A 27868-nucleotide genomic window follows, 5' to 3' on the forward strand; every position below is an offset into this window, starting at 1 on the left:
AAATCACTTTCACTTTTGATCCTGTGTCATTCCATATACTATGAATCAAAGTCATGTGGCATCATCAGTAAAATATTATTGCTAAAAAAGATGTGATTTTGTGGAAGAGTGTAGCTGGAGATCACTGCAAGCACTGCAGTTTTCCAAATACAATCCAGTGTATTTTCTCATCATTATTCAAATCTGGGCCAAGACTAGTGTCAATGTGCAGCATCTACCCAAATCATATGATGGATACACTAATCTTTCTTGTTCATTTAATGGTGTGCCATAGTCTAGATACTAGTTACTTTTCCTCCTTGTATGCCTGCGTTATTGTTTTTTCCTACATGAATTGTTATGTAAATCATATATAAATGAGGCAACTATGTCACTCAGTGGGTAGAACACTAGACCTGGAATTAGGAAGACCTGAGTTCAAATCCAGCCTGAGACACTTACTAGCTGTGGAATCCTGGGCAAGTCACTTAACCTCTTTTTTTGCCTTAGTTTCCTCAACTGTACAATGGGGATAATAATGTCACTTGCCTCCCAAGGTTGTTGTGAAGATCAAATGAGATAATATTTTTCTAAAATGCTTAGCATAGTGCATGATGTATAGTAAAAGCTATACAAATGCTAGCCGTTATCATCATTAAGTTTAAGTGAAGGATCACCTGGAAGGATCACCTCTATGCAAGACATGCTCCACAACAGGTCAAACACTCAGGCAAACATACATGCCTCATTTTATGGTTTTTTTTGCTATTGTTAATAAGCTCATTCAACACAGTTATCTCACTGGTTGTCTTTATCAAGAAAGGTTGTATGATCTTAACATATGCAAGAGAGACAATTTGTTGAAGACAACCTTTAAACTCTGTTTTGTTCTACTAATGCAATAGTTTTCTTTTTGTTTTGTTTTGTTTGTTTTTGTAATCAATGAAACATAAACAGTGGGCTAGGCTGTTGAATGCCGTACACATTCAGTCATTTCTAAGACTGCAACAATGTGGTCTGCTGTAAAACCTCATGTGAAAGTCTGCCAGTTCTTTTATTATCAACAAGGAAAACCTCAACACAAGTATAGATCATTCTCATTAACATTTTATACAAAATGACTAGGTATACAAATTAAAAGGAATGATAGCCAGTCATTTTGTTCATCTCTGCTTTCAGGAAAGATCAGACTTGACACCTTGTTGAGAGATTCTTCCATCTACTACTCAAGGAAATGCCTTAATTGTGTTCATTCTGATATTTATCAACCTCCACTGTCATGAAATTCATAGCATTACAGAATCAGAGGTTCTGATAAATTTCTCTTATGTGCACAACCTAGAAAATATCTCTAATTCATGTAGAAATACTGAGACCAAATTATCCAGAGAAATTATACCCTTCTCCAATTTGACAGCCTAAGTGGGGCCTGGTGACTTTTATATTAACTATGCAGGACAATGTATGCTTTTTGTTGAGAAAAATATGCATTTTTAAAGGATTCATTTACACTTTGCATTTCTTAAATATAAAAAAGGCAAAAAAAACCCCAACCCTTTTCTTTAGCTTTTTTTATTCACCCAGTTGCCTGATGACTAACTTTGTCATTGAAAGAGAAAAATTAAACATAAAACATGATATAGTCATTCACTTATATTAAAGGAAGGGGAAAAAAACCATTATATTAGCTAACCATTAAGTCTACCTAAGTGGACAATATTATAGATAATTATGCCTTAGAAAGATTTAATGTTCTATTTGCTCTTGTTAATATACATATACTATTTATATGTGTTTTAAATAGTTTGTCGTCCAATAATGATATTAAATGAAAGTTCTGTAGGTATTCATCAAATATATTACTTGCTCATAAAAATGTAGCAATAAAATGAGAATCAAAGAATTCTTTTTTCAGTAAAAATAACTATTTTTTAAAAAACTGCTTGTAGAATATGTGAATGTTTGTTCTAGTAAAAAGTTCTGTGCATTAGACTTTTTTTTTCTACTTGCGGAAAAGTCAGCGTTTTGACCATCAGGGAATCTTCAACCTCAGAATTCACATTATTATAAAAGTAATTTTAATGGCAGCAGTAGATTATTTATGAAGATAAAATAAAACCAAAAACAGATGTATAAAAGAACTAAGCATTTTCAAGCTCTCTTTTATATGACATTTTCAGATTTTGCTTTTGTGTTTTGTTTAGTTTTATTACAGTACTTAGCTTTTTTTCCCTATCATTCATTAAAAATATTTTCCAGTTAACAAAATTTCCTCTTTGAGGCATCATTTAAACATTGTTTTTCTGTGTATGAAAGTGTATTTGTAATAGAAATCTAATCATGTTCAATTTTATTGGGTAATGTATCTTCTTAAACCATATTAAAATTCATTGCTTTTAATTTCTGACATTTTTTCTAATAGAAACACCCCAATAAAAATATTTCCTTCAGTCCAAGAATAAGTTTTTCATGAAACAGAGAATACTGAAGAATACTGCAGGTGGCACTCTTTAAACAGATCTCTTGTGTAAAAGAAAAATTTTTAAAAATGTCAAAACTCTAAGTTCCTAAAGATGGCAGTCTTTCCTATTTTTTAAAATATATAAATTTAGCTTGATATAAACAAAATGAAAATAAAGAGAATCAATAAGACAGCCTCTGGTAAGATAGGATTCCTTTGAAACATAAAATCTGGTGTCCCTTTTATATGAATAGTGAAGAAAAATATGTTGCCAATGATTAAAGGTAGGAAAAATAGAAGGTTTTGCATCACCTAACTTTTTTTATTGACTTTATTGTTGATGGTACAGCATCTTGACTCTACTGAAAGAGGATTCAGAGTACAGTTACATAAAGTTTATAACCTTAGAAAAATATTCTCTATTTCAATACATACCTTCTAACAAGGGAACTAATGAATTTCAGTGAATTTTAGCAACTCATAGAGTCTTTATTCTTTGTCATGCCTTTTTAAGGTCTTTGAAGTATTTCTTCAAAGGATTTGTTCTGTAAAATTTGGACTCAGTCAAAAGGATGCGCCCAAGCACCTAGAAGGACATATGTGGCCACAAGTTCCCCACCCCTGACATAGGGGTATCATAAAATAGGTGTTTAATTTCATTTACTATACTGGCTGCCCCTCATGCCTGGAATGCTCTCCCTTCTTATCCCTTCCTCTTGAAAGCCTCAATTCAAACACCATTTTCTTCCTAAGACCCTCCTAACTCCCTGACCTCAAGCCTTTTGAACCTTCCCCTCTAAAATTAGCTTCTTTATGCTCCATATGTGTATTTGTACTCACTTGCTTAAATTTTATCTCCCTCACTAGCTTTTGAGCTCCTGGAGGCAAGACTATTTTTATGTTTTTGCTTTTTGTGCAGCACATGCTCTAGCGGTACTATGTGGACTCCAACTCATACTGACAAGTCAGGTCCCCAGATCTATTATTTATTCTTAGTGAACCAGAGTTAGTGCTAAGGGGATAGTGAGGTTTTAGGAAGAAATCTTCCTAATGCTATGGTTCAAAAGCCACAGCCAGTATGTTCCCCCACCATGATTATATGAGTTACTAAGACAACTAATTTTGAGAAATGAGTGTTTAACAACGTAATGTAGTTGATGTAGTTAGGACAAAACATTGTCCCCCTGAGAGGGAGTAACATATCATCCCACAAAGAACATATCAACTCTCAGGGAAATGGGACCAAAGCTATAATTTGTCTTCTGGTGGTCTTTTTATTAGAGTTCTCAAGATGTTCTTCTTGGCTATGGTAAGCTTTTCTACTGGGCTTTTTGTAGAACCTTGAATTTGCTTTCCTCATCTTGTCCTGTATGTACTTGACTCCTTATGGAAACACTGCTGTCATCCATTCTGGGGATGTTTCTAGGACACCAAGGAAAAATTCCATATCCTTTGTATACTTAAAAGTTCAAGAAGCGACTCTGCCAAGATGGTAGCTGAAGAGACAGAGGCCAACGACTAAAGTTTTTCTCCTCCTACACAATCCATTCCTTAGCTAGAATTTTCTCTTCCCAACTGCAAGACTGAATTCCAACTAGCTGTATGGTTTTATGCCACAGAATGTGACCAACTCCATCAGCCAACCCTAATAGATTTCTCGTTACCTGGTGTCCAAGCCATATTTGAACCTAATGAACAACTGAGATGTTTTCTCACCAAGTAAATGTTTCAGGGTATAACTTATCACTTACTTTAGTAAGTATGATGCTTTAATTGATTTACTCAAATGACCTCCACCTTTATATTTGCATCCTCTGTGCTGAGTGCAGTGTCTAACAGTAAAAAGCACTTCATTCATGCTTCTTGATTGATTGATTGATTGATTGATTGATTGAATCAGCCCTAGTCATAGTCTCTAAGAATGTGTCCTTGAAAGGATTGGTAGGATACATCCTCAGCAAAACTTTACCAGAGATCACTCATTATACATATTGATCTTTAAGTCTTCAATATATTGTAGCAAACAGCTTTTAATTCAATTCTTTCTGTAACAACCAAGATGAATTTTTTTTAACATTGCCATGGCAAAAAGGATCCTGTTCATTGTAGACTGTTTTTACTCTCTATTCAGAATAAGCCATGCATGTACATTATTATGAATCTGGTAACAAGAAAAAGATAAATGATAAAAATATCTGAAAACAGAACTTACTTGGTTCCCAATAAAAGGATTCCTGAAAATAGGCCTATTTATATGCCATTTTCTCCCCCTAGGTAACAGAAAAAAAGCAACAGTTAGAGAAATGTTTGAAATTGTCGAGGAAGTTGCGGAAGGAAATGAATGCCTTAACGGAGTGGCTGGCAGCTACAGATACGGAGTTGACAAAGAGATCAGCAGTTGAAGGAATGCCTGCTAATTTGGATGCTGAGATTGCTTGGGGAAAGGTAAAAACTTATATTATTGTGTGTTCTTTTAACAATACATGAAGATATGCTTTTTTACATAGAAAATTGTGAATACGTTATTTGTCCTCTGTTCTCTTTCCCCCAAAGTTCTAAAACTTGCAATGAATACTGCAGTAGCACTCTAGGTCACTATCACACAGCCAATCAGGCTATATTTGCCCATCATAGTTGTAGGTTAACAAGAGAGGCTTGTGAGTGTCTTTTCTTTACCACCATTGGCTTCAACCACACTAGTTGTGCTCTCACCATTGTTAGGCAACAGTGATAAGCATCCCAGTTGCATCTAACTGCCTAACACTGAATAGCTTTTACAAAATGATACTTATTTTGATGAGAGAGTAAGGACAAATACAAACATTTTCTCCCATTCCCTAAGGGCATACTTTTCCCTGTACCAGCTCAGGATCTAAGAGAAATAGTTTCAATTTACCTTAGTTTCTGTTTAGTAATTTTCCCACCAAGCTCAAGTCTAAAGTGCTAGCAGGTGAGTCGTTGTGGTAGGTAGCAGTGGGCTCAGGTCCTGAAGGTTACCCCAACTCTGGAATGCCTGGGAGCCTTGAGATTTCAAAATTCACAAGGTCATATATTCCAGTCTCCTTTATCTAAAATGGAAAAGAACTACATATGTATAGGCTAAGGACCAAACACCTTCCATAGGAACAAATGACCTTAGAGAAGAAGAAGACCCCAAGCTCTTTCCCCTCATAGCATTTTCTCTCGCTGAATAATATGAGCAAATGAATCTCTGAAATCCCTGAGAGCAGAGAAAGTCTTCAAAAGATGCTAGGCTGAGGCTGACAGCCTTTTTGAATTCCTCCTCAGCTAATCAAAGAGCCTTCTCATCATTACATTTTTAGCCAACTAGAGTCAGCTGGAGAAGTACAGTACAGATTCTCCATGTGGAATGATGCTATTAGAGGGACGCTGCACTTGATCCAGACCCCTAAACATTTCTTTAATTTTCATTTATGTAACATGTTAATCTTTTTCAAAGCACTTTATTCACAGAAAGCCTCTGAAATAGGTTGTCCATGTATCATTATCCTCATTTTAAAGATGAGGTCACTCAAGCTCAGAAACAATTGGAGAGACCTCAGAGGTCAAATAGCCTTAACTCTACCTCAAACATGCATATTCTGTACAGTATTCCTCATAAGTAGTCATCAGTATTTTTACTGAAACAATGATCAGAAACTTGTTAGTTGGTTGATTTAATTGTTGGGAAGATTTTCCTTCCCAAAAATCCATCTTCTGGTAAATTGCATCCATTAGTTTTAGTTCTGCCCTCTTGGGCAAGGTAGAATAGGTCTAATCTCTCTTCTCTTATGACTACCTTATAGAATCCTGTAGAACTATATTAGAAACCTCCTTCCATGTTTATATCAAATCACTAATCAAATCACTTGACTTATTTCAAAACTTTCTGTCTTTATTATTTAGTGGCTCACAGTTTTTATTGCTTCCATAAAGATATTTTAAGAGATTTTGTTTCAGAAGGGACCAAAGAATAAACAAATCACTGAAGAACAGTGGTGGACTATTACATTATATTGGGTGTTACTAGAGAACATTAGGGAATAACATGGCAGCATTCTAGTCAGAGAGGGAAGAGGGAGCATATATACCTCTTTCTGGACTCTCTTCTCCACTATCAGCCCAGGAACTACTTCTTTTGAACTTTTAGGGGCTAGATGAATGGTAAGGCCACCTTTTGACTTACAGCCAGCTGGACTCACCATCATTTCCCAAAATGGATTAGAGTATCATGCTTACAACCTTTTGTCCTGTTTGGCAGGATGGAGCAAAAGTTCTGTTGATAGGAGGCTAGTAACATGACTTTTAAATGCAAATGACAGCAAATCATGTTCAAAGTAAAATGGCAGTGTGGACTTAGTTATTTCCTCTTTTTGAAGGTCTAGGAAGAAACGTGTACAAAAAGTGGAAGGAATTCATTAGCAGAGTTTTAGGCCCAATTTCCATTCACCTCCTACCTTGTGCTACTCTAGGTAATCTCTCCGATTATCTCAAGTTAATGAGGTATATGTGTAAATTTAATGGAACTCCATATCATGAAGGTGAGCACAGCAGTGAAGTAGGGTACCAATGGAACTGAAGGGAGGAAATAGCTATCATTCACCAAATCAGAATACTAGAAACTTTAAACTATGCTGGCCTTGTCTTTTTCTAGATAGTATGTAGACCATTTCATATTCCCCCAAAAATGACAGGTCAGCTCTCTTTTCTCCAATATTTTAAGATTTATAAATCACTTTTTTTCTCTCAGAATGGCCCTTTGAGTTAAGTAGTCTAAATATTCTTATTCCTATTTTAGAAAAAGAGAGCTCAAGATCAGAAGGATCAAGTGACTTGTCCAAGGTCACAGGGCAGTAGGGATTTGATTTTAGGTCTCCTTACTCCACTCTAATTCTTTCCACTCTGTCACATTTCTTCTCTAACGAATCCCAGGCTATAGCATTGTGTTAACTCAAACATAAAATTACTGAAATCTCTCAACTGTTATCTTTGCAAAAGGTTACTAGATTAGCCTTTGTTTTTTTTTTCCTTCTGGTATAGAAAATTAATTCATTGAAGTATGGAAATACCTGAAAGGAAATTCTCTCTACCAATGTAATTTTGCAATTTTCCAGCATTTTAAAGTTTTGCCTGGAGCAATGAGAGATTTAATACTTTTCCTAGGGCCATATAATCATTAAGAGTGACAAGTAAGAGTTAAACTAAGGGTATCCCAACTTTGAGGCTAGCTCTTTCTCCACTAAACCACACTGCCTCTAAATTAGCCTTTGTCATATAAAATTCTTGGGTCCACTGAAAAATTCACACATCCAGTGAAATAAAGATATTTTCGATGATAGAAAATTCAGATTAGTGAATATAGGTAGTAGTATACTTTTTGAGGTCAGTATATGCCTTAATGTTGTCTTTGTGCCACCATCATCTAGCACAGTGCCTTGTGCATACTTGGTACTTCGAGAATTATTTTCATGTTTTTATAAACTTCTTCAAAAAGTGTTAAAGTAGTATGTAACGAGAAAAGACTTCCAAAAAGTGAATTTTTTCACTTTTCCTACTTTCCATTCTTAAACATTAGGTTATGTGACATGTACTCTTTATTAATTTAGTTAGCTGTTTTTTTATTAACTAAAAGCTGTTAATTATCTACTCTTGGATATCCCACTCGACACAACAAACAGAAAGAGTTGTATCTAAATGATATCATTCTTCCTTTTATGAATGCATAAATAACTGATATCAGTCCAACAATGACATATCCTGAATATTTATAGCAGGACACACGAATATAATCTTTGTTATTTATAATAATAATAATAATAATAATAATAAAGTCATAGTAGCAGTAGCAGCAGCAGTAGTGGTGGTGGTGGTAAGACTTTTAAATCAATCTTTATTAAGTATAACTCTATGGCTTCTAGCTGTTTTTTTCCTTCCATTCTCTATGTTGGTAGATGGTAAAGTCTGTATAACATAATAAGTTGCATGAATATTTTCTTAATATATTCATATAATTTTCAATGAATTTAACACACTTATTAAGTGTCTGTAGTGTATGTGCTAGACACTTGAGATATAAATATGAAAAATAATCCCAAAACGTTCCAGATCTATCATCTTTATTAAAGTTCATAATGCACTTCTTTTCATTTAACTAATGTGCTTTATTAATAGCATTCAGAGTATTTCCAAGGTTGCTTAGAAGAGTCAGTAAAACCTCAAAGTTCAATTATTGAACAATTATATAGTTCATTTAATTGCAGAGAAAAATGTCATATTTTAAAGAAATGAATTGTTAATTCATCTTGATTTCAAACAATGGAGTAAACTTGCCTACCACCTGGAGAGTTTTCAACTTTAAAAAGTAATTTATTTCAAATATAATATTGTTATCTTCTGATTTATTTATGCTGAAATGCATAGTCTTAACCCCTTAACAAGTCTTTTGATGACCTATTATTCAATGATCTTTCCACTTACCACATTTAGTATACATTTTTTTATAGTAAATACCTTAAGATATTTGAATTATTAAAAAGTATACCAAAGTCTACCAATACACCTGCATCCAAATTAAAAGATGAATATAACATACCATATTCATATTTTGGAAGTTCAGACGAATTAATTTCTTATATTGTCTACATTTTCAAAATGAATTTGGCTATTCAAATATCCATTTGCATTCCTGGTAACTTTTCAATCAGTTATATCAGTAGTATAGTATATTAATTTAATGTAAAACTATAATGATGATGACATGAAATTAAAATACTTGAGCAACATTTGATATACATTTCCTGTTTTTGTTTTTTTAATAATATGTATGCACAAGATAAATGTCAAAACAATTCAGTTGATAAAATAATTTACTTTTACATGATTCTAGAAGTTATGTTTTTGTGAAGTTATATTGCATTGGTTGAAAATTTCAGATAAGAATTATTATACCTCTCCCTGATAATCTGAAAGGCATCAAAAAAATTAAAATGCTTTAAAAATACTTTAAAAACTTAAAAATTAGTTCTGTGATTCACAGAAAATATTTTGGTCATAAACATTTTGAGATTTCACATATGCATTTCTTAATATTTTTGCTAGTGCAAGTTTTGAAAAAATCTTAGGATATGCAATGTTTCTTAGAAGATTTGATAAAAATCAAAAGTTTCACTTGTATTGTACAATGGGAAATTAGTGATTAGAAAAATTAGAGAAATGCCTGGTATAAAAAAATTAGAGAAATACCTGGCATAAAAGATCATATGGACTGAATTATATATCCCAGATAACTTTTTAAATAATGAAATAATTCAAATGTCTGTAGAATTTTAAGGTTAACAGAAAACATTTCTCCCACCAGGCCTCTATAAGTTGTGTAGTAGAAATGTTATTGTAGTCATTTTATAAATGAGGAAATTGAACCTCACAATGAATTCCTCTAGTCATATAGTTAAGTATAAGTATGAACTATGTCTTTAGATTCTCAGTGACAAAAATAAAGAAAAAAATGCATGCTATGTTTTACAACAAGATTCATAGTGTGCTTTCATCACAAAAGACCTATCGTATAGGTAATGTAAATCTTATTGTAGCCATTTAACAGGTGAGGAGACTAAGATTCAAAGAAGGTAAATGATATTTCACATATTTCCCAGTCTAATAACTATTGAATCCAGGACACATAGATTTTCCATCTCCAAATGCAGTATGTTTTATCTGTAGTAGAGCTGTCTCTATGTTCAAGATAAAGAAGAGAAATTAATAAACTGATGTACTACTGATTTGCTATCACTTAAATTCTAAAAAATATTATTATTTTAAATCAACTGGTTTAGTTTATTCATAGTTATTGCTAGAAGAATGGCCCAAGAGAATTTGGCCTTCTGGTGTGACATATAGGTGTCCCAAAAATCTTTGAGACTTAATGCTTAATGTTGCACTAATACTTTTATGATTCTATCTATCTATCATCTATCTATCTATCTATCTATCTATCTATCTATCTATCTATCTATCTATCTACCTCTACATGCACAAAAATACAAGGCAAAAATAGAAATTTTAAAAATAATCTCAATTTTTTATATTTCAGGAAGAAAGCATATTTTTTGACTCATTCACTAGGTGTGGCAATTTTAAGTGTCAAAAATTTTAGTTACTCCAGGTACTTTGTCTCAAATTGCTATGTATATATAACGTACATAATACACATATATATTAGATAAATATCTAATATATATATGTGTATGTACGTGTGTGTATGTATGTGTGTGTATATATGTATATGTGTGTGGATGTGTGTGTATATGTATATATATATCCTAAAAGTGTTATGCAGTATTAAGCATTAAGTCCCAAATACTTCTGGGATACCTATATGTCACACCAGAAGGCCAAATTCTCTTGGGACATCTATATATCATATATCTCATACACACATATACACATACATGTACATATACAAACAAATATAATATATGTACACATTTATATATGTGATTTTTGCAATTAAAACATACATGTGAAGCATAAGCACAGTTTTATGTATGATGCTCATCAATGCATCTTTATTTTTAAAAAGCAGAAGAAAAAGAAAAAAGAATGTACTTTTAAAATTCCAATGCAATTGAAATCTCTAAGTAGCATTCTTTGTGAAATTGCTTCACTCTCTGCTCTGCTTAATCTGCATAGACAGGGACTATTAGTTCAAAAGTATATCACTCTTGTGGTAGCTAGGTGGTGCAGTGGATAGAGCACTGTCCCTGGGGTCAGGAGGATCTGAGTTCAAATGTAGCCTCAGACACATAACACTCACTAGCTGTGTGACTTTGGGCCAGTCACTTAACCACAATTGCCTCACCAAAAAGAAAAAAAGTATATCACTCTATAACAAGAATAACTCTATTTTCTTTATTCTATTATCCTGAAAAACTTCTATATTCCCATTTTTTAAAGTAAGTATACTGATTTATCTGTGAAGTGAAATAAAACCAGCAGATCATTAACTTGATACAATGAATGCATCAAGCAGCTGTTACTTAAAAAATGGAACATCTGTTAAGTGCCATTGGAGCCACCATTCACTGTCATTGGAATTATGGCAGTAATAACTGCTCCTAACTTTTTGCTTTCACCAAAATTCTACTTTAATGTATTAATTATTAATAAAAAAGTTTAATATGCAGTTATAAAACACAATTTAGTTTTTTGTGATTCTTGAAGCTTTTGTTTTATTACTCTTTTAAATTATGTTAACAATTTAAAATATACTTTATAATCACTGGTTATAATATAAGGCAAAAATAGCAATTTAAAAAATAATCCAAATTCTTTTAAGTTGCAGGAGGAAAGAAAGCAATCTCCTTGATTCAAATATAACTTTTAATACAATCAGTTAAAGGAATCTGTCAATGTTAGTAAAGACTCTAAAGTCCAATTATCTTTCATTATACCATCTTATGAATGCTTTAAGTTTATCTCTGAATTTAATCATGGTCTGAAAATTCTTCAGCTGCTACATGGATAGACTAATTTTTCATAGATAGATAAAGGGAATACAATGTCTTTCCACTGACCATGTCTACACCCAGGTAAATGTAAAGGGTTCTTTTCTATTCTTACATGAACTCAGTGTTTTCAAAATATTGTGCTGTTTGGGGGGCACCATAATTTAAGAAGGATGTTGATAGATGAGAGAGAATCCAGGTAACATCAAAAGACCTCGAGGATATGTCATATAAGCATCAAGTGGAGGAATTGAGGATGGATTGAAGGGAAAACTCAAGAGTGAGAACATTGCTGGCTACATCTATTTGAAGTGCTGCCATAGGAAAGAACAATTAGACTCATTTTTTAAAAAATGGCCATGGAAGCAAAAGCAGAAGCAATATGTAGAAACTGCAAAAAATCGTAGGCTTGATACCAGGTAAACCTTTTTAACAATCAGAACTGCTCATGTATGGGAGGTAGCAGATTATTCATTGGGAGGCTTCCAATAATAGTATGGATCATCACTTTTGGGGTATGCAATAGAGGGAATTATTTATAATCATAATTGACTGAAAGGTACAAAGAATATAAAATCCTTCCATGTTTATTGTTTGACGATTATAAAAAAAATTAACTTCTCATAGAAAACTGTAGACTGTTTTCCAACATGGAGTTTCTCATGCATATGTTAAGATCCTTGATAACTACAAAAACATAAATAACATCTCAACAATTTGTATTATCTAGTGAGTCATTAAACAAGGAAATTCATGCTTATCAAAGCACTAGATATATCATGTTAATGGTAATATTACATATTTTTGCTAATTCCCTATATATTTACAATTGCTTTATTGTAAACATCATAAGTCATTCATATTCATATGGACAAAACATGGAATTAATGATGGGGTTATGTTAGTACATTGCTACAAACATAGTAAGAGATTAATAAACCTTTCCTAAGTGTTTGACTCATTGAGTTCTTGTGTAGATGTTTCCTACTAGGCCAGTGGAAAGAAATAATAGAGCAGAAACAATTCTACTTTGTCTAGGGATATGTTGTTTTTTGCTTATTTAAAGTTAGAGTTAATAAATGTAACTTTTTGAAGAGATCATTTTCTACATAGACTATACATATCTTCTACTTTCTAGCAGCACTTATATTCAGTCAATATTTTTGTAAAAAGGTAACTAACAATTCTTCACTCTCAGTGAGTCTGTAATCAGGACTTTCATGAATCTGTTAGTGTCTGTGCATAGTTTACAGTCATAATACAGGATTTCAATTTTAGCATTGTGTCTATATGCGTGTTGAGCAGCTGCATTACATGGGCAGGAAAAAATGTGGACGTGTATAAATTGACATCATACAATTTTCATGAAGCTGATGTTCCTCTGAAGAGGATAGTAATGATCCTGATGTTTGCATAAGCCTTTAGTGAAAGATACTTTTCTACTACCAGCTAATTCAGAAGGTGCTGTAGGCTTAGAACTACCACTGGAATTCACATTGAATGAACGCAGTTCAGAAGTACTGGAGAATGGCAATCATTCCTGCCTGTCATAGGGAGAGCGTAGCAGTATCAGGTGCTTTGTGGTGAATTCACCATTTGCAAGATCTCAGATCACTGGGTCATTAGCAACAGTTCCAATCATTTACTACTCTATGACCGAGAAACTCCATCATAATTTGGGTTTGTCATGAAGTTAAAGTCATATTTTTAAAGTATTATTGACTATCAAATTGCTTGCCTCCTCAGGGACAGGGGAGGGGAAGGAGGGAGCAAGAGATTTTGGAACTCAAAATATTTTTTTAAATGATTGTTAAAAATTGATACGTAATTGGGAAATGTTAAAAAAAATAAGTAAAAATATATTAAAAAATAAGGTATTAGCAATAAGTGCTCCTGATGAAATAAAGTATATGTCTTTGATTTTCAAACATATGAACATATGCTTGTATACATGTATTACATATAAATATATAATCATAATAAAATAAAATATATTAAATAATGAAGTTAATAGACATTTATAGTAAGAATTTCATGGTAGAAAGTATTAGCTTTGTTGTAGTAGTAGATTTAACCTCTGGAAAACTTTGTAACAATAATTTGCAATTTCATTTCATTAACATTATAGCTGAAGACTACTGCAAGGCTAACATGAACTGTTTGTTCCTAGGCTACTCAGAAAGAGATTGAGAAAAGGCAGCCTCAGCTAAAGATCATCACTGATTTAGGAACATCTGTAAAAACAGTGCTGGGCAAAAAGGAAAGTCTGGTAGATGATAAACTCAGCCTTCTGAAGAGTAACTGGATTGCAGTAACATCTCGAGCAGAAGAATGGTTGAATCTACTGTTGGTAATGAAAGTTTTCTTTCCCTGTGTTGCGTTTCAGTGTTTGTGAAAAACACTGATATTTTCTCTAAATATGAAAATGTTATTTGATTGTGAAGATTCAGTCCAACTCCATATTTATCTTCTGTGCATTGGGATTATATTGTTTGTCATGATTCTGAGTGTTTCCCTCTGTATGTTTTTGAAAATTTCTGTGTTAAAAAATATATTCCCCTTACAAAGCAATGAGTTCTGTCAATTCTGCCACTTTTTACACCAGAAAATTACAATGAATCCTTTAACAAGCACTTTTTAAAAACTTAATAATGTGTCATTCTTTCCTCTCTTTGACTACAGGAATACCAGAAACACATGGGAGTATTTGATGAAAATGTAACTCACATCACAGCCTGGATCAATCATGCTGAAATACTATTGGATGAGTCTGAGAAAAAGAAAACTCAACAGAAAGAAGATGTACTTAAGGTAGCAAATAATATATTCTGAACAGCATTTTTCATACATCACAACAGTTTGTGTCAAGTTTATTTGTCCTTGATCCTATAAAGGATAAACTAATTGAAATAGCTGTTTTTCTCTGGATGGCTTAATGACACCAAAGAGTCATGCAGAAATATATGTCTGGATAGCATCCAGAGAGGTCAGATACCTCTTGACAGGTCTGCATACAAACCATCCTTAAAAATTTGCAGAGAAAGAACCTTTATGCTCTTTCTTGATAATATATTACAGTATCCAGAAGCCTCTAGCCAGTCTTTAGTAAAAGCAGAAAACAGCTACCTGCTCACGGGCTGTCTGCATAATTCCCAACTATTGTAGGATGAAAAAGAAAAAGAGTTGGTTCGCACAAATGTTTTTGCCTAATCCCAGTAATCTAGACCTTTGAACTCATATAAGCAAATTATCTGAATGAATGGCTGGATTTCTTTTTTTCATTTTTGTTCAAAGTTCCAGGTATCCAATAGATATAGCCACAGATTATATTTTGTGTATTTCAAAGTTTCCTAAACATCTTTTTACATTTTAGAAATGTGCACCCTGTTAAAGGTCAAAAAAGGATTACTTCACAGGAAAATGACCATATTTATTCTCTTCTGAAAAAGTCAGCTATCTCTTCTGAGAGAGGAGAATATATTTGTTTGGTTTTGTTGATCTCTACAAACAATTTCATTTTAAGGATTTTGAATCACATAAAAGTTTTGTTGATGAAATTTTACCTCCGAGAATACCATAATCCTTAAAAAAAAAAAAGTTCCATATTCCATAGCACCTACTTGAAGGTTTTTATTTTAAAAAGGAATGTCATAAACTACTTTTAAATAGAAATATCCTTGGGCTAATGGAAAGCCAGGGTGTGTAGTCTTCATTAATGGTACACCCCTTTTCACTAGATATTCCCTATTTGTAGCAATGATACATATTTTTACAAGTCCTGTGTGCCTTTGAAATTTCAAAACATTTAACTTGTTGCAGCTCTGACCCATCTAATCCATCAGAGACTATCTCTTTAGTTGATACAGAATCTCCATCAGACAAGGAAAACAATTTCTTCTTTGGCACTCAATATGATAAAACAATGATGAACAAAGCACCACTACCAGAAAGAAATGGAAATTTGATCTTTAGTATCCTTCCCTCCTGTGAATGTAATAGAATTTTGGTGGCTTCACAACTGTGAAATTCAGTAAGGATAAGACTCTCACTAAACTTAAAATATTACGTTTACCACTGACATTGTTCCAAGTAATAGATTGCTTAGATGGAAAGGTTAGAAGCATCTTCTGTCTTTTCCCAGCATAAATGCTTTGAATAGACAGGTGTGTAAAACAGAAGTGTTGAGGATAACTTGTTTTTCTGTGATATTTTATGTCTCACCCTTTTTTCCTATTTTTTTTTATAAAGTTGGGTGTTTTTTTCTTGCTCTCTATTCCTTTGCATGTCCTCTCTCTTTCTCCTTTCCATTTATTACTAACTTCAAGCCCTGTCTCTTGCTCACGGACTGTAGTGCTTAAAGGCTGAACTGAATGATATGCGTCCAAAGGTGGACTCTACGCATGACCAGGCTATAAACTTGATGACAAATCGTGGCGACCACTGCAGGAAAGTAATAGAGCCCAAACTGTCAGAGCTCAACCATCGATTTGCAGCTATTTCTCAAAGAATTAAGACTGGAAAGGTAGGAAGATCTGCTCCACGGTGGAAAGTAGTTCTAAGTGGTCTTTTACGAAGGTTATGCCGTGCACTGGGGGGTCCATTTAACCCTCAAAGCAAAAGTTTCCCAAGAAAAATAAAGGCCCAAATGTATCTGAGCAAACTTCACCACTGAATCTTGCACTTTGTAGATGCTCGATAAATATGTGTTGATCTGAATTGAGACATATGAGACAAAAGCATTTTTCTGTCATGACTCTCATAAGACTATATATATATAAGCTACTTCTGCACTGGTTTACATACGTATTTTCAGGGATCATATGCAGGATGAATGCACAAAAAAGCATGCTTTAAGCTTAAACAGAGCACAAAACTGTTTAAAAGAAATACTGATTTATTTTGCCAAATATGATGGTATCCATTTGTACGTATACTAGAATCATTATGAAATGAGGCTTTGTACATTTGCATGAATCAAGGTATCCTGTGTCACTCTTTGTATGTGTTTGTGTTCATGTTTAACTCCCTTACCCACCCAATTTCAGGTCCAAACTGTGATATGTAAGCATTTTGTCATGAAATGCTCAAGCCATAAAAAGAAATTCCTGCAAAGCTTATACTTCATAATTTTGTAACTTTTACATGCATGTTTGTATTTACTCTATAATGGAGAGCCAGAGAATATGGAGCAATTGCATGTCAGAGTTTCAAATTTCTGGTTCAATTAAAGAAAGCGTTCCTGTTTCAAAGTAGAATCTTATGTGTTAAGCATATTATAAACAAATTAACACAAATAATGTATGAGAGTATTTTAATGAATATACATATTTTGTATTTGGAATGCAAAATATCACAAATAATATTTAGTCAGATACATTTTTCAAACAATTTATAAACTATCATTAAAAGCACAAAATAGAAATAAAACTTGTTTAAGTAGGTAAAAATAAATTACAAACTACAAATAGGGGAGAAAAAATCCTAGAAAAGCTAAAAAATAAAATATTGAATAGTAACATGTCAGGTAAGTGATAAATGTATAGAAACTAATTAATAAAATGGTTTTGAAGGGTGGTTGAAATAAATAATACCTAAAAATGGTGTGACTTGCAAGTAATAGTGATAATTCCTAATGTATTATAATGGAAAATTTTAGTAGACATGTAATTGTAGTTTTTAAAAAATTGTTTTTAAATTTTGATCATGATTTTCCCAAAGGATTTTACTATTGTTACTATTACATATGACCATATTTTACTATATATATCAAATTATGACATATTACTATTATCCTACTATTTTTACTACACGCATGTGATATTATATCCACATTAAACTGATGGTGGACATCCTGGACTTGCCTCCTCAAAGGAAGAAATTGTTAGCTAATTCAGTATTACAAAATTAACATTTAAACAAATAATGTGATTTTGTTACCCTGGATTTATTATTTTAAGTTATTCTTATCTTTAAAAATACTCTTTTTTATTCATCCATGTGATGATTTTCTGCATGACTTTATCACATTCAAAAACATTACTCTTTGCCTGGACAATTGATTTCATTTCTGAAAAAAAAATGCTTCTCTGAAATGTGACCAGTAATTGAAATTTGCTTTATGCAATGCATTATGGGAAAAGTACATGCCACCACTTTATTATCATTAAAATGTTGAGTTTTCATGGTTGCTTAGTACGTACAAACTTTTATGATGATATAAGACATACTAAATTTATAAGGAAAAGTTATAAGATTTGGATGTTTTTTCAATCTAAGAGAGATGGTACATGGCAAATTTATGATATGAGAATTCAATTATCATTCTAAAACAGTGACTTTTAGCATGCTTCAACAATTCATGGGATTTTTAAGTCCCAGAAAAAACTAGGCATACCTCTGAACATTTCCCTAAGGATAAATCCATGGCTCCCTGTAGTAGACTAATATATTTTAGGGAAATAATAAATGATACATTAACATATTCATAACATGAATATCATCATCCCTTTTCACATGGATCAGGTGACCTCATTTTGATTTTGCAAAATATTTTTCTCATTAATGTAGAAAAACTTTTTTAGCAACCAAATTACTTATATTCTATCTAGACAATAGGTGCCTCTATTTCATGTGCAGAGATATACTATATGAGCGATATGCTATGAAGACTGAAGATACATAAACATTCATTCAGGTATTTAACAATTTATTTTAACCCTAACAAGGTGTGTAATACTGACTATTCAGCTCTTTTTGTTCCTACCATGGTTTTCAAAACTCAGACTCCTTGGAGTTTTAGTGACTTTTGGGGATGACAGACAAGAAGGAAAGGAGAGAATAATTTTGGTAGAAGTAGCTCACTTTCTAGGTGTTACCCAAATAGTGAAGTAGTGTTCTAAGGTTTAGGACAGCCAAAGATTTATAGACTCTGGCCTGTGGAAAATAATTCATAATTAGTAGAGATCACTTAGGAATCAAAAGGAGGAGAGGAACATTCAGCTGAGCAGAAATCTGGTCCGAGAGTCCTCCAAAGATCCCTGGAGTTATGATTAATAGAGACCAAGCTGTTTTGATTAACTCACTTCTCTAAGCAGGAGATATGGTCTGAAAGGAGTAGCATAGTTGGGTTATATCACTCTATGAGAGGGGAGCATGAGGGCAGAGGGCTGGGGATTAGGAAGAAAAGATTCCAGGAGTCAAAAGAGAATTGAGGGGGAATGGTGAAGCCAGAATCCTTCAAATGTAAAATTTGACTGCATAACAGTGTTACTGAGTGGTGGCCTAGGAGGTTAAGATACAGAAACGTAGAGACGTTTCAGGGCGACAAGCCCACTTTTAGCCATAGATCACAAACAGAAGATGAACAAGGAGGAGATTAATTGAAGATTTAATATGCTGATGGAGCTGCAAAGGCCACAAAGATCTTTCAGGAGTAGTCCAACCTGAGAAGATAGGATAGTGGCCTGAGGGGAGGGGGGTGGTCAAGTAGGTATGCTGGCAGGTGTTGAGATGTAACTCAACTGGTAACAAGGTTAAGAATTCAGTCGATAAATTTCAGGAAATAGCTACTATAAGTAAGAAGGAATTTTAGCCTTCCAATTTATTTGATTTTTAAAATTACAGTAATTGCCTCTGAGTTACAAAATAATAATGTTTTTTGGTGATTTATATAAAGAGGGATGTGACATAGTAAAAATATATTACTGTGGTTTTAATTACAGAATCTATCCAGTTTTCCACATTAATTATGGTATAAGATGTACTATTTGAATAACATTAAACAGATAAATTATGAAAATATACTTCATTCACTTTTTAGTAATCTTATATTAGTGACAAAAATTGGAGTTCATGATACGTATCTTTTACCCAGGGTCCTGTTATAATGATCCTATCATATAAATGTTTTCTACATGTATTCATTGTCACATGGCATGATGAAACTTTTATTCACAATTTGCATATTGAATTATATTTTATGTAGGCTATAATCATTCATTTTTTCTATATAACTCATGAATATTAAATAATTGGCCTTACAAGATGACTGTAGCAGCCAAGAAACATAAAATAATAGCTTTTTCCCATCTTGACTCTCCTGTAGAAGTTTATTCTACATGATATATATACCATATGTTCTTTAATTTCCATGTGGAGTTTTCAACACATTATTAAAATTCGTGGGCCAGTATCAAAAAGGGAAAAATATATCAGCCAATCTGGCATTGTGTATGTCAATATTCATATCTTTGATGGTTACATAACTTAAACAACTTTGGATTATCATGAATATATGAACTATAATATTTAATAGAAGGCAAAACCACATGGTGGAGGTATTTTCTGTTGCACTATGTTTCACATTCATAAGTGAAATATTGGATATTTCTCCAGTGTAAATATAAATGTACCATTAATTTATCACTTCACATGTAGATATCTTAACGTTCCCATTTGTCCCTGACACATTAGTCTATTCATTGTATTTATATATAAACATATGCTATGAGAAACAACATTAAGAGGCATTTAGTTGAAAAGCATTATTACATTTTATGTAATCTGTTGGTTATCACTAATGAGTTTACCAACAAAAGATTTACTTTGGGATAAATTATATAGACAAAGAATGCCTTTAAATTTCTTAAAACAAGGCGGGGGGGGAGTACTTCAATGTCAATATATATGCTTACATACATATTTGTCCCATGTATAGCTATTCCTTCAAAAAAAACATTATTTTTGTCAAATTTTGCAAAAATATACGTTTTGCCATTTATTTCTATCAAAAACATGCACTCAAAATATAAGAGCAGTTTGTGGGCCTTTCAGAAGCTACAGCACAAGTAAATGTTAGAGTTCATCCTGTATTGTAAATAAAATCTAGTATTAAGTTGTTTAATGTAAATATTGATATGGATCTAACATTAATTAGAAACAATACTTTGTTAGAGTTTCTGAGAATGCCTTGTAACACATAATTAAAGTACACTGTGATAAGATTAGATTATCCTTTTGGTTAACCAGCTCTTAGGTAAATAGGATTATTTGATTAAAAGATTTTACAGATGAGGAAACTGAGACCCAGTTCTGTGAGGGGAATCACCAAAGTCACACAGTTTCGTAGTAGCAAAGCTAGGCTTTTTGACTTTTCCCTTGGTTCAATACTCTCCAAACTTCCTGTTTGAAGTTAAAACTAACCCTGTTTGTGCCATAAACATGTCCATCTCCATCTCTTCTACATAATGATTTCAATGCACACAGTGGATGAGGGAAAGAGAGTGGATGAAGGACATGGGAAGAGGACCAAGCTCAGAAAACCAGGGCAGTGAAGAGCCTAGTGAAGGGCAAAGACTGGAGTATGACCCTCCTTGAGTGTAGTTTGCCCAGGATTCAAAATTGCTTTCTGTAATAGGCACATTGATGGGCTGTAACAGAGGCAGGGTATAGTGGATGGAGAGTTGGCCTTGATGCCAGGAAGATGTGGGTTCAAGTTCTGCTTTTTTCCAAATATTGACTGTGTAACCCCAGGCAAGTTATTTAACTTCTCAGGGTTCTAGGTACCTCTCTAAGACTAAAGTTTCAGAGAAGATGTTAACCTATAATCACAGAGGGAGTTTCCTCACCTAGAAATTCCCTATACCAAAGAAGTCTAGCCCCCATCCCTCTAATAATGCTCTATAGCTCTGATGTGAAAATGCTAATATTTTATTTGCAGGATGACCTTTGGGTCTCACAGAGACAAATATTGTAAGAAAAATGTATTTATATTATCAAACAGTTTTCCAGGGTCCCTGTATATTTTAAAATTAGATACTCTTACTACACTATTAATTGTACTTTCATTAAACTTACTGGAATGCTAACCATTTTGGAGTTAGAACAACATAACTATTATAGAAAGAATTTGCCAAATACACACAATTGGTCTGTGGTTTTTTGAGCTATTGGCCCATGTAGCAGGGTCGTGAAATTCATGAAATGATTTATCATGCCCTGTATAACATAATGATGGAAAAGTCAAAATATATTTCATCTAATTAAAAAAATAAGAAATAGGTAATTTACTTTATGTTTATCTTCACGAATTTCCATTTTACTTTTTTTTGTTTAATCTCCAAAGATACTGACGTAGAATACACATTATGGCTGATGTTACTAGTTAGTGTGATATCAAGAGAGTGATAGCAAAGTGAAACCACATGCATACATCAGACTTGGACATAACCCTATAATATGATGTACTTCTCATTATCTGGCATTTTAATTATTTCAGCTTTAAATAATTTATTGACTAAGGCTACTTACTTAATTTGGGTTATTTTTTCAAATGATTCCACCATAGATAGGCTTCTTCCCTACACTTTTGTATTTTGGGGAACCAAAAGAAAAAGCCAACAACCCTTCATTCTTTAGCTGTTAGGTCAGTAAGCTTCTTCAGTTTGTATTAGATCACTTTCATTTCAGTGTTTCTTTTCTTCTGTTCCTTCTCCTCCTTTCTCTCCTTTTTCCCACAGCTTTGTTTCTGAGTTGCATTTTAATATTTTACAAGCTGATGCAATTTTTTTTGTCTGATAAAAACCCTTCAATATTTTTGCTAGCATTAATACTGTAAAAAAAAAAAGCTAGTTTTAGGGACACTATTAGAATCTTTCACAGAAAAAAAATTAGTATGCTGGCAGATTTGATGAATTAGACCAATCTCAAATAGTTATGTATTTTTAAGAGGAATAAATTTCACATCTAAAACTTTTTTTTTTGTTTTTGGTATCTTGCAATATTATTTTCAGTTTATAGTGAACTACTTCAAGCTGGATTTCAGTTCTCCTAATGTTCAGACTATTTCTTTTCAGAACTGTTATCCTAAGAATAGTGATATGTCACCTTTGAGTCAAAAATTTTAACACACCCTTCCAACATAATACTTCTTTAATCCTAGGTAGCAAAAAATGTTAATGAGCTTCAAATTCCCAAAAAAGTAGACATTAAAAGAAAATCAAAGTTTCTTTCTCACTTTCTCTGTCTCTCTTTTCTCTTTGTGTCAAATTTCCTTTCCTGACTTTTAATACATGCTACATGCAGTGTGTGTTTTTGTAACATATACATGCATAAAATTCATGTTGAAAGTGTAACTTGGTAAATAGTTTGAAGACCCTGGTTGTAGTATATATAGAGATATTCTTCCAATTTTGGAATGATTTTATTTTATTAATATCTGTAAACTCTCAAAATGTCTTTTGTATGTTTTCTTAATATGTGATATTATTTAATTGCAACTCTAAGTGTCTTGTGTTCATGTTCTTGCCATTTACAAAAACCTTTAGAAGGAGCTTTCATAATACATAAAGATAATTCATCAATTAGTTTTCTGTTTCTTTAATTTTCCTTATACATCTAAACATAATTCTGACTTTCTAAGTTAAATTAGGGAAAGCACAATGTTCTTAAGTATTTAACTTTTTGTGACTCCACAGCAAAAGTGATGACTTATTGTGTATGTGAATTTATACGTTTCTTTTCTATATCATGAAAACATAAAGAAACCCTGTAAAAATTGTACACTAATAAAGGAATGGAGTGAACATATTGATCTATGGAGATTTAAGTGAACCAAAAAGTGTTTCTTGTGTCATGATTGCATGTTTAATCAGTCCATCATCTTAATAATCAAACCAGCTTTTTCAATTCATTATGCTCTAATAACTTCCCTCAGATTGGCAAATGACTGATCTGACCTGGTTACAAAGATAATCAAAATAATTTCCTTGATCATTTTTTTTATTCTGTTGGCAGTATGATGACATCATTTAATTTATAACTTGGCAATTTCAGATTAATAAATGGAATTAGCCTATTCAAAATTTTTGAAATACCTACTCTATATGTGCTAGACTCTGTGGAGGATAATTATTTATAACTATTTGAGGACATGGGGCATATTTTTTAAAGATATTAAAAGAGGAAATGGTTACAAATACAGCTCAAAATTATATGCAATACAAAATCAATACAAAAATTAAAGGAACATTATGAGGCATTTTTTTAAATTAATGGCTAAAGAAATAGTATCAACAATGAGTACTGTGAGGTCAAGGGAGGGAAGAGGACATTTTGGACTAGTTTATTGTTTGAAAAACTTACAATCACAAAATCTTAGAGTTGGTAGGGGCTTTAGGGGTCATTTTAGTAAACCTCTCATGAAACACAAGAATTTCCTCTGTGATACTTCCATGGAATGGTTAGACAGCCTCCACTTTCACACTTCTGGTAACTAGAAGCTTTAGACAACCATCATTTTCTGAGAGTTATTTATTATGTTGACCCTAACTCTCCTTCCCTATGACTTAATCTCATTAATCATTTTCTTCCTGAAACTACACAAAATATATTTAATTCTTCTTTAATGTTCAGTCTGAAATATTTAAAGGTATCTATCATGTCACCCCAAGACTTCCATTCTCCAACCCCCAGATTCCCAGTTCCATTAATTTTCTCTTATAAAAATATTGACAAACATTTAGTAATCTGCCTGCTCTTTACTGGATGCACTCCAGTTTATTGATGACCCTTTAAAAATTCTGATTCATAGAATTTAAAATAATATTGCAGTGCTTCAGAAAACTGTGATCTTAAACATTATGAAAGAAAAAAAATGCCCCAAAACATTATGAAGGATGTGTCACCATATTAGCTACAGACTCTAGGAGAACAAAAGAAGAAGCATGATAGAACCTGCCCTCTGTTGATAGAGCCTAATTTCCATAACCTGTTTTAGTAGTTAAATTACACTGTTCTTTCATACTGAGGTTAAGTCAATTGAAGCTGGCAGATTATTTCCAAAAGAAGTGTTTCCAAGCCTGGTCTCTCCTACCCAGTGTTTATTTAACTGATTTTTTGAACCTTTACATTCATCTCTTTGATTTTGTTATTTTTTTGCCCATTTGTTCTACCTGGTAGTCTTTTTAAATCTTGATTGTGACTTAGGACACATCTAGTCACTCTCTCCTATCTTTATTTCACCTACATACATTTTATATCTTCATTCAAGTTGTTGATAAAACTTCTGAGCAAGAAAGAGCTAAGTACAAAGTTCAGAGGCTTTCAGCGGGAGATTTAACTCCACCAGATCAAAATGTGTTGGGTAAGATTGTTTCAACACCTGCAAATCTACTTGTTCATCCTTTAGGCTAAACTGTTCTATCTTGTTGAACAGAATACATGCAAGACTTTTTTCAAGTGATTCACTGAAATCATTAACTTCTGTTTTTGAAAGAGAAGGATTTGATTGGGGGAGAAAGTAATGTTAAATACCAGAAAATAAGGAAATCTGAGAGACATGATTGGAAAAATATTTTCTCTCTGCTCTGTCAGTCATAAATGTAGATCTCTCTCTGTTTCTCTCTCTCTCTCTCTCTCTCTCTCTCTCTCTCTCTCTCTCTCTCTCTCTCTCTCTCTCTCTCTCCATTTCTCTGTCTGCAATAAGCATTTATATAGCTCCTATGTGCCAGGCACCATACTGTTTGTTGTTTATAAATTTTATTTCCTTTGATCCTCACAACAACCCAGTGAGGTGGGTATTATTGTTATCTCCATTTTATTCTATGGGAAACTTAAGGAGAGATTGAGTGACTTGTCCATTCACAGCTAATAATTATCTAAGACTGGATCTGAATTCAGGTCTTCCTGACTCCAGGCTTAACACTCCATCCACTATGCCATCAGCAATCTTTCTCACTCCTCTACTCCTCCCTCTCCCTCTTTTACCCTTCCCCTGCCTCCTCACCTTCTTTCTTTTCCTCTCTTCCTGCCCACCCTCCCTCTCTCTGTCCCTTTCCTCCCGCCTCTCCCTTACTTTTCCCCCCTCCTCTCCTCCTCTTCCCACTCTTTCCCTTCCCTCTCTTCCCCATACTGTATGGAAAATAAGCACTTCTATAATATATTTCATTATTGAACCAGTAAGTTTATAAAGCAATAACTTACCAAAGAATGTTCAAGTAGTTTGAGAGTTATGAGGAAGAGAAGTTATAGTATAGAAGTCTGGATAAAATAGCAAACTGGAAAATTTTAGGTAATTTTCCTTTGAATTTCCACCACAAAATCACTTTTATATTAAATAAATAAATAAATGTATACACACACACACACACACACACACAAATATGTTCAATGGATAATTACTGTGTGCCTGTGAGTACATATATGTGCTCCAAATGAAGTGTATATATTCACATGCACAGACACATCATCTCATTTGTATATATATTTAGATACTGCTTATGTTATTAATTAATCATTTTAAAAAGTAAGGATATTGCAAGATTGTTATTTATTTAATTAAAGTCATGTTCATTAGAAAAAGTTAACTGTAATAGTTCCTTGGTCTATTTTATTAAAGGAGAAAAGATTTCATCTGGGTTATACAAAATATAGCAAGACCTAATTATTAGTTCATTAAAATTTAAGTTGTGATGTTATCACATTATTGTTATATTTTTATAATTACATAGAAGAGTGAATTTATTACCAAAAATATTAGCAAATGTGAAAATCCACTCAGTAACATATGAATGTCTAATATTAACTCACTATAATTGTGACTTTTAATACTCTGCACATTGATCACAGTATTATGAAAGCATCTTAATTTCAATTAAATTAACTATGAGTCCTTATAGGATCATGCTTCATAGAATTTTAAGTTCTACTTTGAGATTTTACTGTATATAATATTATTAGTAATATACATAATTTTAAATTCAGCACTGAAAAATTATAGCAGAAGCAACTCAAAAATTACTTCTTGCATATTATTTCCTAGAAAATGTCAAGGTATCATTCCTACATCTTAGTATCACCAAGTATTTTTAATGAACTTCAGTAATCTCATTATTGATAGAATGCTTATAGACATTTGTGCCTAATGTTAAAAATCAGACAATATTTAAATTTATTCTAATGTTATAGCACCAGAGCATATAAAAACATCCTCTATTTCCATGGAGAAAAGAAAAAAAATTTATTAAGGGATGGGCGGGTAGATTAAAAGCAGGTGAGTGGAAGGCTGATGTCCCTATATAAAATCATTAGAAAAAAAAACAACTATGGCTTTATAACGTACATTTTCACTAATGTCCGAGAATCAGGGAAACCATATTTTTGTCTTGTAAATCCACAAAGCATAAAAAACATATCCAAAGCACATTTTTATGCAAAGACTTTTAATAAGATAAAAAATGTTTACAGAGCTAAGCCGCCAAAACCACTCCATTAATCTTTTGTTTTTAAATTTCATAATGAAGCCCTAGAATACACTTATGAATTTATATTAAATTGTAAATACAAACCCATTCATCAAATTTCCCATGTGGTATTTAGTAAAATGAGAGAAAGTTATCCTGTTATTATTTACAAGTAGTGGCCTCCAGTTATTGACAAAAAAATGCAAAATTAAAGAAACTGAAATGAAATTAAGTATGCAAATTGTTAAAGGCCAGTAAACATGTCTTAATATGGGTTCATTAAATTGTGTATTAAAATATAGATTATTTTTTTATATGCCAACAAAAAGAGTTCTCCTAAATTTACTGAATTATGTCTGCCTTACAAGTGCATGTTGGGCAATTTTACAATAGTGCAGGTTCCATGTAAGGAATTAAAGCAAATTTCCATGCAGTTCTTTTAAATATAGGATGCCAATCCTGCATTTTCATCTAATTTTCTGCTTCTTGATGTATGAAGTAAATGGCAATAGTCTATAAAATGAGAACAGTATTTACATTGAAATATTTCAACTTACTAGAGGGATAAAATTTATCTGCAGAATACTGCAAATTAGAATGTGTCAAAATATCGAAAATTGGTGTTTTGATTATTTTGACAGAATAAAGCCTCATCTGGAATGTTTTTCAGCTCTCATGATATTGTT

General features: G+C 32.7%; 1 protein-coding gene across 1 annotated transcript in view; it reads left to right on the forward strand.

The window, feature by feature from the left end:
- DMD (dystrophin) overlaps positions 1–27868 on the forward strand; it is a 1828382-nt gene that overhangs the window by 425067 nt on the left and 1375447 nt on the right. The window contains 4 exon segments of the mRNA XM_078146592.1: positions 4715–4885; positions 14114–14293; positions 14626–14754; positions 16295–16465. Of these exon segments, the coding sequence (XP_078002718.1) occupies positions 4715–4885; positions 14114–14293; positions 14626–14754; positions 16295–16465 (651 nt within the window).

This window comes from Phascolarctos cinereus, unplaced genomic scaffold, assembly GCF_003287225.1.
Source record: "Phascolarctos cinereus isolate Bilbo 61053 unplaced genomic scaffold, phaCin_HiC Scaffold_726;HRSCAF=1367, whole genome shotgun sequence".
NCBI classification, from domain to species: Eukaryota; Metazoa; Chordata; class Mammalia; order Diprotodontia; family Phascolarctidae; genus Phascolarctos; species Phascolarctos cinereus.